Source organism: Arachis stenosperma, chromosome 8 (genome assembly GCF_014773155.1).
Source record: "Arachis stenosperma cultivar V10309 chromosome 8, arast.V10309.gnm1.PFL2, whole genome shotgun sequence".
Lineage (NCBI taxonomy): Eukaryota > Viridiplantae > Streptophyta > Magnoliopsida > Fabales > Fabaceae > Arachis > Arachis stenosperma.
This window is the reverse complement of record NC_080384.1, coordinates 25,759,721-25,779,669: the sequence shown is the minus strand read 5'-3', so window position 1 is coordinate 25,779,669 and position 19,949 is coordinate 25,759,721. Positions and strand designations below refer to the sequence as shown.

At 33.8% G+C, this 19,949-nt stretch overlaps 1 protein-coding gene and 1 long non-coding RNA gene across 2 annotated transcripts; one reads left to right on the top strand and one right to left on the bottom strand.

The window, feature by feature from the left end:
- Window positions 1-1,629: 1,629 nt before the first annotated feature.
- Window positions 1,630-13,317, bottom strand: LOC130943610 (uncharacterized). The gene is made up of 3 exons (XR_009071856.1): window positions 13,094-13,317; window positions 12,930-13,014; window positions 1,630-1,818 (listed from the first exon to the last, which is right to left on the bottom strand). It is a non-coding gene; the product is annotated as an uncharacterized LOC130943610 (long non-coding RNA).
- Window positions 13,318-13,787: 470 nt separating this feature from the next.
- LOC130944674 (probable E3 ubiquitin-protein ligase ARI7) lies at window positions 13,788-18,513 on the top strand. The gene is made up of 15 exons (XM_057873119.1): window positions 13,788-14,159; window positions 14,597-14,721; window positions 14,806-14,911; window positions 15,046-15,136; window positions 15,358-15,530; window positions 15,778-15,882; window positions 15,972-16,060; window positions 16,181-16,288; window positions 16,492-16,582; window positions 16,676-16,765; window positions 16,902-16,949; window positions 17,223-17,294; window positions 17,375-17,474; window positions 17,563-17,689; window positions 17,794-18,513. The coding sequence occupies exons 1-15, from the start codon at window positions 13,986-13,988 to the stop codon at window positions 18,065-18,067; spliced, it is 1,773 nt and encodes a 590-aa protein (XP_057729102.1). The 5' UTR covers window positions 13,788-13,985; the 3' UTR covers window positions 18,068-18,513.
- The last annotated feature ends 1,436 nt before the right edge of the window (window positions 18,514-19,949 follow it).

Sequence of the window (19,949 nt, the reverse complement as noted above, 5' to 3'; positions counted from 1 at the left end):
AAACAAAAATCAGCGTATGGTAAAGCTGACCCATCAACATCTTTCCTACTGCAAGTCTGCAATCATATAATAATTTGAGAAATAATATTTATATTATTTTTATTTGTATTTTTTATACATCTTTATTCTATAATATAAAAATGCTAAAAGTAAAAAATATACTAAAAAAAAGCACATATAACGTTCGCATAATTTCAGAGTCAAAAAGATATTAGTATTGGCATGCATAAATTAAAGTATACTCATTATACATTTCAAAAAAAAAAAAAACAAAAAAAAAACTCTCTACTCTCTAGTTTAACATAACACACGTCTGTTTGAATGCTAAAACAACCATAAGATTAAGTTTAGATGTTTTTTACTCATTTTTGTTGTTATAAAATATTTTTAATATTATATTTTTTTCAAGCTTTTGATATATATATAATATCTCATTATTAAAATTAAGTTTGATTGGTCTAATAGTTAATTTATTAATTCATTTAAATAAGTATTAAAATTTTAAATTTTACTTTATTTATGTAACAACTCATTAACCAACAACAAATAATATTTCATTGTCGACAAAAATAAAAATAAAATGAAATAATAATGCTAGGGAACCAAGATGGTTCCAGCAAAAAATCAGCCAAATGTCTCTTGGGTAGCGTTTGTTTGTAGAGACACGACAGAACAGGACACTGAGACAAAGACAATAGGACAGAGACATTAAAAATTATGTTTTGTGTATCATGTTTGGATACGATGGATAGGACACTAATGTAATGTCCAATATTATGTTTGGATACACATGGACAAGACTAAAATATTATATAAAATGACTAAAATAGCCATGTGATTCCAAATTTTTTAGTATAAACTAATTTAATAAATAATGAGAGTACGTAGGAATACAGACAGTGGGAACTTGAAAAAAATATTTGAAACAGTAAAAAATTTTAATAAAAAATTATATAATAGTATTTATATTAAAATAAAATTTATAAATATAATTGTTTTTTTCAAATTTATTATTAATATGTAGGAATACATATGGTTAATATTAACAAAAAAAATCTGAATTTGATTAATAAAAAATTTTATTTAGGTTAATAAGCCAAATTAATTTTAAATACAAAATCAGTTTTAAAAAAAGAATCCATTTTTAAATGAAAAAAAATTAATTTTTGCACATAAAAATCTATTTTTATTTAGAAAATTAATTTTTTTATCTAAAATTTTATTTTTCTCTTCAAAAAATTAATTTTTCTTTAAATTATATAAAATCAAGTACAATTTATAAATTATTTTTTAGCATTTTAAAATATCAATTTTACCTTTATAATATTTATCTTTTAAAAGTCTCCAGACTAATTATTTTTGTTATTATTTTTATTATAAATCAAATAATATAATATAAGGTTAAAATGACGTTGAAGTAAGAATGATAAGAAAATAGAAATTATCCAGTCCAATAAAAATTTTTATAAAAAGGAGAGAGTACCTGAGAAAAAAAGAGAGAAAGAAAAAGAACGTAGAGATAGAAATTAGAAAAATAGCATGGAGTAAAAAAAGTACTTTTTGAAAACAATGCAAAATAGAAAAAATAAGAAAGGGTAACAGTGGAATAATAAAAAATAGCACCATGGACAAAAAAGAAAAAAAATTCATAAAAACAGTCCGTGTCCCTCTTCCAAATCCCGTGTCCATCATTGTCCTTCGTAAAAGAGTGGACACAAAAGTATAAAAAACTGTCCCGGAGACAATATGTTCAGTGTCCATGTCTTTACTTCCAAACGCTTTCTAAGAATGTGCTGTCCATGTCTCCGTGTCCTGTCTCTGAAAACAAACGCTACCTTGGTGAATACAAAATCTTTACGTAGATAGTGTTTATGCTAGGTATTAGGATATTTCTTTTTTTTGTAAATTGAATGGTTCTGACTCTATTTTTTTATTTATCATATTTTAAGCATTTGGAGAAGGAAGGAGGATGAAGAGACGAAAGCTAATTGAATCATTTTTCGTGATTTACGTTTGAATATGGTGAAACATTTAATAACCAATATTTTAAATCATAAATAAATAAAACTAATTACTATATTTATAATTGGATAATGCTAGGTAGACAAAAAAATATAGTCAAAACTTACCTTATTTAACATTAATTAATTATCGCAATAATTAATGAATACTAAATAAAGCAAATTATGGCTGTTTTTAGCTGACTTTCTTTGATTATCAAACATTTTCGTTATCATTAATTAAGGTATTTCATTTTTGGCTGATTTGGAGTTAATTCCATATACTTTTCCTTTCATTATTATTTTGTCTATTTTCTTTGTGAGGGAGACTTTCTGTATGAATAACCATATGTAATAACTTGATTATCTATATCTATATTATTTATAAAATAAATTTAACTAAATCGCATTGGTCACGAATAATATGTTAAAGGTGTTAGCAACTCTTCACTATTAGATAACATACCTAGACATCATATGATTTTGTTCCAAATCCCAATCATTTAAATTTCATATTCTCAAATCACATACCCACAAAAAAAAAAAAGGTACGCACCCACAGAAACACAATGAGGATCATGAAATTAAATATATTCTTCTATTATAAATATATATACCTAAGTACGAAAGAGACATTTGAACACCTTCCATTATACAAAGTAACCAAACTTGCACCATGGTTATTTGAAGTGGACATATGTACATGCTTTAAAAATATTGGAAAAATTAAACGTCAGCTTACAACAAGTTAATTACACCAAGCCTTTGTTCAGATTCTTGCATGGAACGAATTTATCCCTGTTGCATCTTCTACTTCAAGATTTAAGGTAAATCGAAATTAAGTCAAATTATTTCATTACTAAAATAAAATGAAATTCGAATTTTTCAATCTTTTCATACACGACCCCATGTTTCTGCCGTAGAATGTGCTAGTAATTCATCATGATATATAATATACAACTTGCACATTATGTGCTACTATATGGTCGTTGTTTAATTATTGGAGTCATCAATATATATATACTTGACCTTTTACAATTCTGTTACATTATTTATATCTTTTATAGTAAATAAATATTAATATTTTATTAAAAACTATTAGGTATTTTCATGTTTTATTAATTAAAAATAATTTAAACAAATAATTAATTAATAGCAGCTATATTCTTTATAAATATAAACATTTTTGGTATATTATTATTATTATTATTATTATTATTATTATTATTATTATTATTATTATTATTATTATTATTATCTGGAGTTTACTAATTGTAGTACTTGATAGCTAAGTTTCTTCGCTGGACAAGTCAAATATATTGATATTGGATGGGAAATAAATAAATAATATTGATAGACTTGCCTGTATACAACAAGGAAGTAAATAATTTCACTTTTTTTAGATGATGTAAATACTAACTAAATTACATAATTGTAAAAAAAAAAAAAGTAATTCTGGTATTCACTTGAATTTAGTCACATTTCAAATATAGTCTAAATCAGCATACTGCATATCCTATTGTATATATCTCACCATAAAAAAATTAGATCATACTGTTGTAACTATTCAAAAGGTATAGAATTCTGTGGATTTGATTTTTTTTTTTTTGTGTGTGTGTGTTAAGTTATTATTGGTAACATAAGCAAGCATGACTTCAAATAATCATGTTCTGTTAACAATAAATACAATATTTGATAAATTTGCTTCTAAATTTTTAATATAATAGATACAACATAAATAATTTTGATATTTAATTTAGTAATTGTACAAAATAAAATTGAAATTGCTTTGGACTTAAATCAAATTCTTTGTTTGAAATCACAAAAAATATAAATTAAATTGATTCGCGAAAATTTACATTATAACTAAACGAACCTAAATTTTTTTTTATAGAATTTAGTTGAAATTGAAAATATTTGATATGTTAAAAATGTAAAAAGTCATTTTTAATCTTTACAATTGATATAAAAGGAAAAAGTTTGAAAAGAAAAGGTTCAAAGGATTTGTAGCTAGAGGTCTAGTGACTATAAGTCTATAACTATGGGTCTTATGTGTTTATTCCGAGTATAGATACTTAATTATTTTATTAAAATCGATTTAACCTGATTTAATTAATTCATGTATCCGTCGGCTAACCGGATACGACTCGATTAAACAAATTCTTAATGAGAAAGTATAGAGAGCCAATGGATTAAGCGTACAATATGTATAATAGAGATTTAGAAAATATTAGAGATATGACTATTAGTGTTATATTGTTCTATCAGGTTACGCTTTTGGGATGAGTGATTTCAGATAGGGGTGGCAAACGGGCCAAAACCCGCCGGGCCGGCCCGCGTAACCCGCCAAAAAAGGCGGGCTGGGCTGGAAAATCAGGACCGCCAAATAGCAAAAGCCCGCCTAACCCGCACCGCTTAAACCGCGGGTTTTGGCGGGCTTTGGCGGGGCGGGGCGGGCTTCCCCGCCGGGCTAAGGTTTTTATTAGTGAGGGGGTATTTTTGCAATTTTTTTGCCAATGCCTAACTTCCCCCAACCTAACTTACAAGAGTATGAAGATAAAAATTGAGTGTTTTGAATTATGTTTATATTATTTTGGAGACAATATTTATAATTATGTTTTGGATTATATATATTTTGCTTTGGAGAGAATATTTATACTTATATTTTGAATGAAAATTTGGTTTATAATTATATTTATTAGATATTTATAATTACAAAGACTTTAATGTTTGTGAATATAAAAAATATAATTTTTTATGCCATTAGAAATTATAAATTTATTAATATGGTTGTGAAATTATATATATTACTTAGTAGTTAATAGTAAAAAAAAAAAGAGGAGCTTTGGCGGGCTTAGCCCGCCAGCCCGCAGTTAGGCGGGGCGGGCTAGGATTCTAGGACCGCCTCACTAGGCGGGGCGGGGCGGGCCAGCCCGCCAAAGGGCGGGCTTCTGGCGGGGCGGGGCGGGGCGGGCTTCCCCGCTTGCCACCCCTAGTTTCAGATATGGTATTAGAGTTCTAGATCCGTCAAGAGTTCGATCCTTGGTAAACCCCAAAATCAGTTTAAGCTTTTGGGATAAGTGATTTTATGATATAAGATGTTTATTATCCTTGGTATCCGGATGGTTATTCTGGATAGTATGGGTAATGTTCATTTTATTCATAGACTAAAGATTTAATCAATTATACACATTATACGCTTAGACCATTGACTCCTTAGCACTACGTATTCTTAATTAGTTTGGATATTGGATTAATGATTACGGCATCAAATCAACTCAATTAAATTTATATTTATATTAAAAAATAATATATATATATATATATATATATATATATATATATATATATATATATATTAACCATGATTTTTTATTCGATTAGTAACCATCTCCTTCTTTTTCAAGTTATGGATATTGGAATTTGTTTATTTAACTATGTATTTGTTGATGCATTGTAATTTTTAATTCACCTATTTTTCCTTTTCTTTATTATTACATATTTACCCCTTATTTTTCATAGAATTTAATTTTCAACGGGATATACGATTACTTGAACTAACCCAACACAATTTTAATTTGTTCAGATGAATTCAGGTTGACTTACAAAAAATCATTTTACCCAATACAATTCAAATCAATTAAATTATATTGGTTTGATTTTCATTTGTCTATAAATTTAAACTAACCATACTTATGAACAAAAACTATCATTGATAGTTTGATAATAATTATTTATAATGATAAAAATTGTATTATAAATAATAAAAGTATAAAATAAAGAGTGAAAATCTCATTCCGATCTCGAAAAATTTTATGAAATTTCTTTTCGTCCCTTAATAAAAGCATAATTTTATTGCGATTTCTAACAATTAATTCTGTGAGATCTTTTGCCCCCTCCATTAATGTCTCCGTATAGAATTAACGGATCTTATCTACATAGACCGTTAAATCAACATGTTTAATCGGACAAATTGCCTCCTCTTTTTCTTCTCTTTTCTCCTTTTTCCTCTCCTCCTCTTTACGAATCAGAACACCATTAGGCCAATTTTCATTTCTCCTTCTTTTCAACATCATTTTTTGTCACTATCATCACTAACATTAACTACCATTCTCTGTTCTCGCTACATCAATCCACTGCCACTTCCTCCTCTCTTCCTCCTCCTCCTCCTCTTCTTCTTCCTCCTCCTCTCTTCCTCCTCCTCCTCCTCTTCTTCCTCTTCCTCCTTCTCCTTCTTCGCTACACCAACTCACTGTCACCTCCTTTGAATTGAATAATTTTATCTGTTTAAATACTTGAATTTCGTTTGGGATATGATTTTATGAGTTGTCCATTTTTTAATTTTGATGATTGAGTATGAATATTTATCTAAAGTATCGATTTTTATGTGAAAGAATTATTTGGTGATTACGGAGTGTGTCGATGTTTTAATTTATTCGATGTAAGATTGTTTACTTGGGATATAAATTTAAAATTTAGTGTAAAACCAAATAGAGACAGGAGCAAGATAATAAGGGAGGGATTGTGAGAATAAAGAGAAAAAAAGGGAGAGGGTAGCCGTGACGGGATTGGAATTGCCGATGGTGAATAGAGATGTAACATGTAAGGGGAGAAATATGACTTTGTAGTTTTGGTTTAGTCAAAAAGAAGAAAAATGAATGCAAGGCAGTGGTGTGGTGCAGCTAAAATAGAGAATGGTGGTGGATGTTGGTGATGGTGGTGGCCAAAAATGGTAGAGAGGAGAAAGAGAGAATGCAGAGAATGGTGGTAGATGTTGGTGATGATTAGGGACTGGGTTGGGGTTACACTCCTTCTATTGACGGATACTTTGACGGAAGGGTTAGAATGTCTGATGAAAGTGATGGATAGGAGTCGCATGGGATTATACTTTCGTTAAGAGGCAGAAATGAGTTTCATGAAATTGTTAGAGATCAGGGTGAGATTTCACTCTAAATAAATTAATTATACTAATTTCGAATTCAATTCTACTAAATTTTTAAAGTGGTCTCTTAGATTTTCAGATTTTGCTGCTTTAGTCTCTCAAATATAAAATTCATTATATTAGTCTCCGAGACCATGAGAAACCTTACTTCACCTATAAAGGTATGGTATTCTATCTTATATAGGACACATTGAATTCTCAATACTGACTTAAGTTTCGGAGTGCCTTTACAGGTACACTTTCCCCTTGTTTCTTACTCACGCTCTGCACAATTGGACATTCCTTCGGAGTAAAGCTCGGCTTTCCACAAAGCTCAAAAGTCGGCACCGAAGATAATAACTCGGCGTCGATTCCCAGGGACCGAGCTCTCCCTTCAGGTATCCATACAAGAACAATAGCATTGATCACTGAATGAAATACTTTGACTTGCCACGCTGGACAAAGAATAAGTGTGTGTTTGGATTACCGTTTGCAAATAGAGGTTTGTATAAAATTGATTTTGTAAAATTGATTTTGATCAAAAGTAAGTTGGTATTAACGTGGTTTATGTTTGATAATTTTTATTCAAAATGGATTATAGTAAACTAAATATTGTTTGGATTACATTATTCAAAATCACTTTTAGATGGAAAATTACAAAAAAGGACATGAATTTAAATAATTATTTTATATTATCTTATAATTTTATTTTAAATATTTAAATAAATTTTAATATTTTTTAGTACTCTCAATATTCTTTAGTACTCTAATAGGATTAATAGAATCATAATACAAAGTAAAAAAAAATATTCCATACAAAAAAGAAATAACAATAACGTAAAAAAAACTCATAAAAAAATCAGAAATTTTATAAAAAATAATAATATTTATAAGAGAGTATTAGAAAAAAATATTATAAAAAAATAATAAACATATGAATATGAAGGACATAATTGGTACATAGAATATAAAATTCAATCCAACGTGAAAAGATCAACGGAAAAGCTAGAATTTTTAACTTTTGATAAACGTGAGTTTGAAGACAGAAATCACTTCTGCGTTTACTGGATAAAATGTTGCCAAACATAAAGATGAAGCGTTCAAAGAATTCAAACGGGCTTCTCTCTTCTCCAACGCAAATCCAAACACACCCTAAACTGCTCGTTTTATTTTGGTGCTTAAACAAGAGAAAAAAAAAAGAGAAAATGAAGAAGAGTTTATATAATGTGCAAATCATTCTATCTTCTTTTATTATCCAAAATGACATTATTTTTACTTTGTTTAAGTGCCAAAATAAAATGATGTCATTTATCCTTATATTTAGTTTGACAAGTTAGAATTAGCTCAACATTTTTGTTAACTCAACACTAAAAAGGATTCACAGACCAATATAGTACTTCTCGAAAATCAGTATAGTAAATTTTGAATACGAGAGACTAAAATAATAAAAATCTTGAATCTCAAAATTACAACGAAATTTAATCAATTCAATTTATTTCAAATTAAATAAATTTTAATAATTTTTTATTTTAAATATATTCTTATGGATAAAAATAATGATTTACAAAAAAAAACTTGTCAAATAACTAATTACATATTATGAACCAAAACCGAGTTTAATTTTAGAGCAAAATTTACCTGCTAGAATTTTTCAAGTTCTGCTAGGGTTTGCAGAAAATACTTATTTTGCTAGTCAAAATCTCTAGAGTGTCAACGATAATACAATGGCAGCGCCTGCTGCCTCACAGGGAATGGGTAGAGGACAGACTAAATTAGAGGAGGAACAGATCATAGCTTTTGTAGATGAGGACATCAAAGAAGGATTGGAATTATGTACCAAAAGTTTGATTGGAAGATTACTGGCGGACAGATCATTCAGTGCAGGTACATTGGAGGCCGCTCTAAACACAATATGGAGACAACCAGAAGGCTTTCGAGTTTTAGATCACGGAGGTAATAAATTTTAATTTTTCTTCAAAGATGAAATCGAATTGCTCAGGGTGGAGAAAGGGGCTCCTTAGTTGTTCAAGAATTATATTCTAAATCTAAAAAGATGGATGGAAGATTCAATTATCAATGATGCAGAATTCTCTCATGTTCCTATATAGGTACAACTGTGGGGTTTACCGGAGCAATGTAAAACCAAAGGATTGGGAAAAAGGATAGGAGAGACGCTGGGAAAGGTGATGGATGTTGCTGTATTCTCTATAAAGGGGAAGGAGGAGAGGATTTTAAAAATTCAAATCCTCCTAGACATCACAAAGCCATTGAGGAGGAAGATGAGAATCTCGGGAAGTAACAACAAAATTATTGATCTTCAACTCAAGTACGAGAGGATTGGTAATTTTTGTTATTGTTGTGGGTGCATTGGGCATGAGATCAAGGCGTGTTCAGAAAACCTAGCAAATATAGCGCAAGGAGGAGAAGAAGACGCGGAATGGGGAGCATGGCTAAGGGCAGATCAATTCGGTAGGAGAGTGGATGATCAAAAAGAAAATAACAATCCAAATCAACCCAATGCTACACAGGGATACATACATAAACAGAAAAAATCAATCCCAGTTAACCTGATAAGAGAATTTGCAAGTCTCTCTGTTCAGGACCAGAACTCACAAATCAAACAAGAAGATCAAGAGGTGCACAATGGCCGAAAAATGCTAATAATAGAAAGGAATAAGGGGGGAGTTCAGAAACATGGGAAGAAGGAGATAAAGACAGCAACATAGTGGCCCAATCAATAGAGCCAACTCTGCCCAAATTAGATGATGGATGCTTCACCTTCAGTGCTACAGGAGGTAACGGGAGGAGAGGAGAAATTAAGAAACGAAATCTGAAGCAAATAGCAAGGAAAAAACATAGCTTTCAAGCTGTCTTAGGTATTAAGAGGAGATCTGGAGGATCGGAAGAGAGTATAGGTGTTAAAAAACTTTGTCAGGAAGAAGAGGAAGAGCTGAATAAGGGAGAGGGTGCCACCCAACAATTGGCACCCAAGGAAGGATAAAAGTGATGATGTGGAATTGTCGGGGTTTGGGGAAATCCCTGACAGTTCACAATATCAAAGGGATTTCTAGATCTCATTCTCCCGAGGTATTATTTCTTTGTGAGACAAAAAATAGTACCTTGACAGTAGAGAGAGTGCTAAGGAGGGAAGGCTACAAATCTATTTTTACAGTTGATACAATGGGCCTGTCCGGAGGATTAGCAGTGGCTTGGAAGGATGAAGTGTGGGTGCACATAGTGGAACATGACCAGTTCTTTGTGTATTTTTCCATAAAGGACCAGCAAGCGGGTTTAAAATGGAAAATTGTAGGAGTACACTTGCACACAGATGAGACAAATAGAGGGTTTCAATTTGCAAAACTATTACAGATATTGGAAGGAGGGAGTGAAACGCCGGCAATAATAGGAGGCTTCAATGCAATTAAAAATCAAGAGAAAAAGAAGGGAGGAAGATAAAAATCCAGTACTTCAATACAACAGTTTAGGGATTTCATCAATGAAGGAAGGCTAGTCGACATTGGTTATGAGGGAGATAAATACACTTAGAGCAATCGTCAATTTAGAGAGAATCATATAAAGGAGAGATTGGACAGAGCTCTTGTTACAAATGAGTGGAAAGGTGAATTTCCAACAACCACTCTTGCACACTTATCCGATTCCGGTTCAGACTATAAGGTCATTCTTCTCAACACGGATGGTGAAGAAAGGAGGGTAAAAAGGAGGTTCAGATTTTAGGAGCGATGGTGTGAAAATGAAGAGGTGATTAGTTTAATCAAACAGGCATGGATAATAGATATTCAGGGGTCTCCAATGTTTAAGCTAGCTGGAAAGCTAAAGTGTTGTAGACATTTAATTGTACAATGGCAGCAGTACTCTGAATCTAATTCAGGGAAGAAAATTCAGATTCTCAAGAATAAGATAGGATATGAAATGCAGAAAGGAGTTCAGGTAGATAGGAATGCTATCCGAATCTTAGAAACTGAACTAGAAGACGCATTAGAGGAAGAAGAGCGGTATTGGAGGGAGAAGTCTAGGGTGCAATGGCTCAACTGGGGCGATAGAAATACTAAATTTTTTCATTCCAAGTTTCAAACGAGGAACCGGAAAAATAGAATAAAGGAGTTGGAGGACGAGGAGGGGAATATGGCAAAGGAACCAGCAGAAATAGCGGAAGTTGCACAGAAATACTTTGAAAAGCTATTCACAACAAGCTGTCCTAGAGATCCGACTGCAGAATTGGATGGAATCCGCCAAAAAATAAATGCAGCCACTAATAGAATGCTGTGCAGGCTAGTGACTGAAGCGGAAATTAAAGCAGCAGTCTTCTCCATCAACCCTTTTTCGGCTCCGGGAGATGATGGATTCACAGCAAAAAATTTTCAATTCTTTTGGAGTACAATAAAGGGAGATGTGACAGTAGCTGTTAGAAGTTTTTTCTACGGAGGTAAAATTTTGAAAGCTTTTAATCATACTCACATATGTCTCATACCTAAAGTGCCGGCCACTAATTCTATGAAACAAGTTAGACCGATTAGTCTTAGCTCTGTTTTCTATAAGATCATGTCTAAAATTCTGGTGCACAGACTTCAATAAGTTATGAATAGACTAATCAGTGACTCTCAAAGTGCTTTTATAAAGGGCAAGTTGATTAGTGATAATGTTCTAATTGCACACGAATTCATGTATTTTCTCAAAAATAAAAGGCATGGAGATTATGATTTGGCATTAAAGATAGATATGAGCAAGGCTTATGATAGGGTGGAATAGAGTTTTGTTTGGAAGGTGATGAAGAAGCTAGGTTTTTGTGATTGATGGATGAAGTGGATTGAGGAACTTGTGACGACGGTATCTTACTCTGTTATTGTGGATGGACAACCTCATGGTTATTTTAAACCATGTAGAGGATTACGACAAGGTGATCCTCTATCTCCCTACCTATTTTTGTTTTGCGCAGAGGGACTCTCCCATCTGCTCCACAAAGAACAGGGGCTGAAAATTTCTGGTTTGAAACTCAATCAGAGGTGTCAGACAATCAATCATCTTTTCTTTGCAGACGATTCAATTCTTTTTAGCAAAGCTTCAGAAGTAAAGTACCAGAGATTGCTACAGGTCCTACAGACTTACGAAGAACTTAGTGGCCAAAAGGTAAACTTGGACAAATCATCAATCTTCTTTAGTAAGAACATACCAATTCCAGTCCGAGACCATTTGGCAGAGATTCTCCTTGTCCCTCATGTTGGCAATCAAAACAAATATTTGGGTTTACCCGCAGTGGTTCAGAGATCAAAGAAAGCAACATTTAACTATATTAAAGATAGAGTGTGTCAGAAGCTTAGCCATTGGATGAGGGCTCTATTATCTTCTAGTGGACGTGAAGTGCTTATTAAGGCGGTGGCAACTGCGATACCCATATACACACTAAGTTGCTTCAAGTTACCGGAGACACTAATTGAAGAGATTCAGAGAGCCATACTCCAATTTTGGTGGGGGCATAAAAGATCAGAAAACAGGATTCAGTGGATCGGATGGAAGATTTCTTGCAGACCAAAAATGCAAGGGGGACTAAACTTTAAAGATTTGAAGGTCTTTAATCTTGCCATGCTCGTAAAGTAAGGTTGGAGGTTAATTTCCAGACCTAATTCTCTCATCAGTAAAGTGTTACAGAGCAAATATTGTAGATATTCAAGCTTCCTAAGAGCAGAGGTTGGTAATAACTCATCATGGGGTTGGAGGAGTATTATCGAGGGCAGAAAGGTGCTAGAAAAAGGTATACTATAGGAAGTAGGAAAAGGATTTAACATCAGAATCCGAGAAGACTCATGGGTGAAGGATTATGTTTTAATTACTCCTATTACTACCACGACAATGACTGCTAATCTAGAATGGGTTTCACAATTACAGCATTCAAACAGAACATGGAACCAGAATTTAATTCAGTTCAATTTCAATCCAGAAATAGCTACAGCAATAATCAACACTCCAATTCATGAGACAGAGGGTAGAGTTACCTAGATGTTGGAGAAAGGGGGCGGCTTCACTATTGCTTCAGGATACAAAATAGCCTTTAACTTCTACCACCCACCAACTGAATACCTGCCAGAACAATGCAAAAGAAAGGACTTATGGAGGAGCATATGGAAAATTAATTGTCAACCGAAAATAAAAAATTTACTCTGAAAACTGATGCACGGAGGACTCCCTGTGAAAGAAAGGTTGAACGCTCGAATACAATCCATCGAACCCTGGTGCCCAAAATGCAATCGGTCACAAGAAAGCGTTTTTCATTGTTTCTGGGAGTGCCCAGATGTGACTGAAACTTGGAAATGTTTAAATCTGCCATGGCAAATTCAAGCTCGAAAACCATGGAAGTGGTGGATTCAGCTGGAAGAAGAATTGAGAATGGAGGAAAATCCAAATGAAAAAAGAGCAGTAGCAGCAAACCTCTTATGGCAAATCTGGTTAGCAAGAAACGCCTAAGTATTTGAAGGTAAAATCACCCCTTCAAGAACTATGGTGAAGATGGCTAGAAGAAGTGTGCTTGAGAGAAGATGAGACCCTTTAGTTTTTACTTTACATCTTTAGTTTCCTTATGCTTAAGTCATTTTATTAAAGTTGGAACTTCCTATTCTCTTTATTATAATTCTGCCTGTAGTCCAAATTGGACTAATTTTCAGTAATAAAATTGCATAACTTTGATAAAAAAAAATTAATTATATATTATGATATCAACAAAAGTAAATATTTTCAAATCTATTATTAAAAAATTCTATTATTTATAGTAGGTTTCTTTATTCATTGCAATTTCCACAGGATCTCATCCAAATTAAACTCTTTATTTTATCCCATATATAATCTTCCATTTTCTAAACCTGTGAAAGAAGGATCGAAGGGGAAAAAAAAAAGCAACACTTTATTATTTTGTTCGTTCTTCTCTTCCTTCTTCCTTCTTCCTTCTTCCTTCTTCCTCTACATTCCTAACCCCTCGGCTTTGCCCTAGATTTTCTCCGCCATCGTAATCCTTCATCGATTGCCTTCGAATTCCTTTGCACGTATCTAGGGTTTCCATGGATTCCGAGGACGATATGCACGACGCCAACGATGTGGAGTCACTCGACGAAGATTTCTACAGTGGCGAGACCGAAGAAGCTCCCATGGATTACAATGACTACGATGACGATGCCGATGACTACTTCGACGATGCTGATGATTCTGATAGGATTGAGTCTCGCCGCCCTGAGGTATAACTCTACTCTTTACTTCTCAATTTCGTGATTTTTTGTACTCTTCATTGTGTTGTTGAGCTGGGAATGTTGCTCTTTTGTTTTCACTATGAGCTCGACTGAGTTAATTGGACTTGTGAGTTGGATGATTTGACTGCACTCAAGTGTGGATGTAGAAGAAAGAGATAAAGGACTGATTTTGAAGCTTTAAACAATTATTATTATTATTAGTACTAATTTGGTTTACTTTAGTTGGAAAAATATTGGAATTATATCAGTGGAAGTGTTGGTTGGTCAGAAGTTTTTGTTCTCACTTGATCTTGATAGTACAGAGTAGTAAGTAATCGTTTACTGAAAGTGAAACAAGTTGATATGTTGAAAGGAAGTTGGTGTAAATGGTGAAGATGGTTTCTTTGTTCCCTTCTCTAATTTATGGTTCCTCGTCTGGATTCCAGCAAAATTTTACCATATTGAAGGAATCGGATATTCAGCAAAGGCAGGAAGATGACATCACTAGAGTGGCAACCGTTCTTTCAATATCACGAGTTGCTGCGAGTATCCTGCTTCGTCATTACAATTGGTAAATATCTTTTCCTATTGGTTATGTGCAATCTAGTTTGATGACTCTATCATGTACTAAACGAGAGATGTGCTGGTGTTGCAGGAGTGTTAGTAAAGTGCACGATGCCTGGTTTGCTGACGAAGATCGAGTCCGTAAAACAGTTGGTTTGTTGGAGAAGCCAGTTGTCCAGCATCCTAATCCTAGAGAGGTGAGATAGTGTATGATTCCAAAATATGTCATTAATGTAGCTGGTTTTTTTCGGTTTATTTTTCATTTTTTCTGCTGCTTGATCTTGATTTATATTTTACTTACGTTACTTATTGTTGTTTCTCCTCCGCTCAGATAACTTGTGGCATCTGTTTTGAAACGTATCCTCGTACTAAGATTCAAACTGCTACTTGTGGCCATCCTTATTGTTTTTCTTGCTGGGCAGGTATTGCTTATGTGCTATGATTGCTATCCTTGTGTTATTGTGATTACAGATACAGTCTGTATAAGATAATGAAATTATACATTTGGGATGTTATTATTGGGCATATGTAAACGCCCCCCGCGGGCGGGCGTGCGTCCTTTTTTCCCTTCCAGATGTATCCTCCCCTTCCTTCTTTTCTTTTTTTTTTAAAACCACATTCTTCTGTCTTTCTGATGTTCTAGGATATATTAGCACATCTATTAATGATGGTCCTGGATGTTTGATGCTGAGATGTCCCGATCCCACTTGTGGCGCTGCTGTTGATCAAGACATGATTAATCTCTTAGCACCTGATGAAGATAAAGAAAAGTATGCCCGTTACCTTCTTAGGTCATATATTGAAGACAATAAGAAGGTATGCTGTAGTTATTGTATTTTGACGTTGACTGATAGTAAACAAATGGCATTGTGTTACCCAAAGTATTTTTACCCGACTAGATATGGATATGAATGAATCTTCATTAGTTATCAGCATGTCACATATGACGATACCATGCTCTTCGTATAAACATTATTGTTGGTAGTAATAGACTTAGTTGTTGTTTCTGTCTCATTTGTCTTACTGCCAAAAAAATCCCATTACTTGTCTTTGCTTTGTCTAGACCAAGTGGTGTCCTGCTCCAGGCTGTGAATATGCTGTCAATTTTGACGCTGGCAGTGGAAATTATGATGTATCTTGCCTCTGTTCATATAGCTTTTGCTGGAATGTAAGTAGTCTATGGGTTTCTTCGGGTTTTTTTGGTTTTGCATTTCAGAACACTCGTTTCTGCTGATCGATGTGTTTTTGGATATACAGTGCACAGAAGAGGCTCATCGTCCAGTTGATTGTGGCACTGTGTCAAAGTGGATTCTGAAAAATAGTGCAGAATCTGAAAACATGAACTGGTATGGAAACATTATATTTTGATATCTCTAGATATAGTTTTCCTGCCTAGATTGCTTTGGGATAAGTTACCAGTTTACCATTTGAGATCTTGAGCTAGCTATTCACTTAATGACATTCAGGATACTTGCTAACTCAAAGCCATGTCCGAAGTGCAAGCGACCAATTGAAAAAAATCAAGGGTGCATGCACATGACGTGTACTCCACCTTGTAAATTTGAATTTTGCTGGTATGTTCTGTTTTTAGTATATTCCATTATCAGTTGTCAATTTTCATTGTTGTTGTTATGTGGTTGGGGGGGGGGGGGTTTTTAAATCTATTCTCTGGGGATTAATAATGAATTATATTTATTTTCATGTTTTATGTGTCTTTATTTTCAAATGCTTCAAGCTTATGTGGGTGCTCATTGAGTCTTATGATATATTATCTTAGGCTATGCCTCGGTGCATGGTCAGATCATGGTGAAAGGACTGGGGGTTTTTATGCTTGCAATCGATATGAGGCAGCAAAACAAGAGGGAGTGGTAAGGGGCACAGAAAGACTATTGTTGCACATTCTTCCCCCCAATTATATTTCAAATAATATCGGCTGATGATCTAAATTTTGTTCCATGTAGTATGATGAAACTGAAAGAAGAAGAGAAATGGCAAAGAATTCATTGGAGAGGTACACGCATTATTATGAGCGATGGGCCAGCAATCAATCCGTATGCACTACTTTATACTTATCAGTATTCTAGGAAAATGTTTTCTTCACATATCTAAATTCATTGATTAGTTTTATATTTGGCTAGGATTCTTACCATGTTATATGCTTTATGATTAATTTTCTTTCTATGGCAGTCGAGGCAAAAAGCTCTTGCAGATCTACACCAGATGCAAACTGTTCATGTATGTTACATAACATTTGCTATATTTTGCATTAGCTTGTATCTGTCTTTTGCAACTCTTTCAGAAAGAATGTTATATAAGATTGCACATTTTTCTTTTTAGTAGTACATGTTGCTGCTTTTTTGTAGTCCATTGATTATTTCAGTGTCAAGAGTCTGTTTACCTTAGAAGTTCTTAAACTGCTGCTCTAGAATCTTCATTCTTCTAAGTAGAGCTTAATATGGGGTTGCCAGGATCATAAAATCACCATGTAATCCTTGTGTTTTTTGGCAGATTGAAAGGCTTAGTGACACACAATGCCAGCCGGAGTCACAGCTTAAGTTCATAACTGAGGCCTGGCTACAGGTAAATAAGTATTATAGTTTGCTTGCCATTTTTTACTGTTGTGAAAAGGCAGTTTTCTAATCCCTATTTCATGTTTACAGATAGTTGAATGCCGACGGGTGCTGAAGTGGACGTATGCATATGGATATTACTTGCCTGAGCATGAACATGCTAAAAAACAGTTTTTTGAGTACTTGCAAGGTTTTATTCTCAACCTGAATTTATTAGGAGCGTCTTGCATTTGAAGTGGTTCCTGCAAGTTTGATTTTCCAGTCCATTTTTTCACCAGGTGAGGCAGAATCTGGTTTGGAGCGACTTCATCAATGTGCTGAAAAGGAACTACAGTTGTTCCTTAATACTGATGGCCCATCTAAAGAATTCAATGACTTCCGCACAAAACTAGCTGGATTAACCAGGTAGATATTGCTTGTGTTTTTGTTGATCATTTGCTTTGTTGCCTGTTTTTATTAACGAGTTTTTTCAGGTTATTATGATCATCTAACCTATTTTGTTTTGGCAGTGTAACTAGAAACTACTTTGAGAATTTGGTTAGGGCTTTAGAGAATGGTTTATCTGATGTGGATAGTAATGGAGCTGCTTCAAGCAAAGCGACAAGCTCTAAAAATGCCGCTGGGAGCAGCAAGGGGAGAGGTGGAAGAGGAAAGGGAACTCTTCGGGCGAGCATGGCTAGTAGTAGAATGACCGACGATAATCATTGGTCCTGTGAGCAATGTACCTATGCAAATGCGAAATCTGCCACCACGTGCCAGATCTGCAACCAACAGCGCCGATGAAAATTCCGGCCCGCCTTTAGAAACCCCTGTACATCTTGTAGACAAGGCCAAGGCACCAATTTACTTCTCCTAGTTATCATATGGTGGATGCATTTTGCAAGTCTATTTAATGTGAACAGGATGTTGGGGGGGGGGGGGGGGTCACTCAAAAAAAGATTCCTCCATTCACTCCTAATTTGAATACCTACCAATTTGATGTATATAGTGTCTTTATCCTAAAATTCACGTGTGGCCTTATGGCGTTTATGCTACAGGCTTATGTAACTGAATATATACAACACATGATAAACACAAATGTGCTTGTTTGTGTCTCCATTTCCTTTTTTTTTTTAAAGCAAATCATCTGATATTGCTTCTATAAGATACATTCAGTTATGTAAAAATTCAGGGCTGGTTGTTTTTTTAAGAAATCATGACGAATAAAGGACCATTTTGAAAGGAACATCATACCAACATAGCATTACATTTATATCACCTGTGAACTTTTATAGTTACATTGAGAATTTGGCACAGTTCTGTTGCATTTTGTGATGTGCGCATTAAATTCTATGATACTAAAAGTTTCCAGGCACTAATATTCACTGCAAACAAACAAGATTGTTGCTCCAGTTGGGCTCAACCTTATTTAATTAACATTCATCATTATACGTTATGTTAACAGCATGTCTGGATTCCGAAAAGTCTTAAAAGTGGACCAAGTTGCTATGTCCACTCCCATTCTTAGCTAACTCCACAAAATCAAATCCATAAAACAATATAATATTAATACAACGATTCATTATTTACGCCACTGGTAAAGTTTATGTATGCAATCCACCTTGTGCATGCAACAACTCATTAGTCCACGGCAGACAAAGTTTGTGTGTGCAATCAAATACGCGGAGGTCAAAGCTCAACCTTTACATACAATGATCAATGTTCTGTTCCGAAGCACAATTCAAAATTGGATACATAGAGTATAAACAATCAACGTACACACAAAAAGAAAAGAAAATAAATAAAAAGGAAAAAGATAAAGAAGGATTTAGCTAAGAGTCTCAAGTCTCAAATGTTGTTAAGACGGTTGTTTGAAGCGGGAAGTTGTAGTTATCTTGGTGCAACCAAACGCCACCATGGTTTGTCCATTGAGATTCAAGTGCTATGAGAGACACATACAAAATCGCCACTACTGAGATCGCCACACACAAATACATCTGTTCTGTGAAACTCGCCGTACTACTACTCATCATCATCACCTTCACTATGTTAAGTATAGAATTATAAGAACAAATATATAGTGGTGATGTGAGAGAGAAGGTGCTCAATTCAATGGATTTATAAATGTGAGACAGTGATGATGATGAAGTGAGGCGGTTAGAGACTGTTTTGGGAGGAGCAACAATGCGCCAAATCCACTGAATTCTCTCTGATCCCCTTTTTGTCACGTGCGCCAACTTGCACATCCAACTTGGCCACTGGCTACTGCAACATGCCAAATAAATGATTGAATATACTAGTCAAGTAAATGATATACCCATTTTGTATAATATATGTATTTAATTTATTAAAAAGTATTATTCCTTAATATTTTATATATAATTTTTTTGCAATCTATATTTATATAAATTTTAACCAATTTTATGGACAGTAATGGGAAGCCATTAGTGCCAAAGTGGTTTATTTACATGACCAACATTTTCACAATAACACATCTAGCAGCTGTTGGAGTGGTAAGTACTAAGTAGCACTGCAGCAATATTCTATGTAGTTTGCTACTTTTTGTGATTAATTAAGATACAAATAAGAGAACTAACATAACTATGGTAGTACCCAGATTAATTTTGAGGCCACTAAGTACAGCTATTGGAACTGCTGTAGCAGCAAATGCTTTTGGTCTTATGCC

What these genes read in the sequence shown, in the direction of transcription:
- LOC130944674 (XM_057873119.1), top strand. Translation starts at nt 13,986, where the DNA reads ATGGATTCCGAGGACGATATGCACGACGCCAACGATGTGGAGTCACTC. An exon ending in CATATAGCTTTTGCTGGAAT is followed by an intron (nt 15,883 to 15,971) that starts GTAAGTAGTCTA and finishes TTGGATATACAG; the next exon opens with TGCACAGAAGAGGCTCATCG. An exon ending in GTTTTTTGAGTACTTGCAAG is followed by an intron (nt 17,475 to 17,562) that starts GTTTTATTCTCA and finishes TTTTTTCACCAG; the next exon opens with GTGAGGCAGAATCTGGTTTG.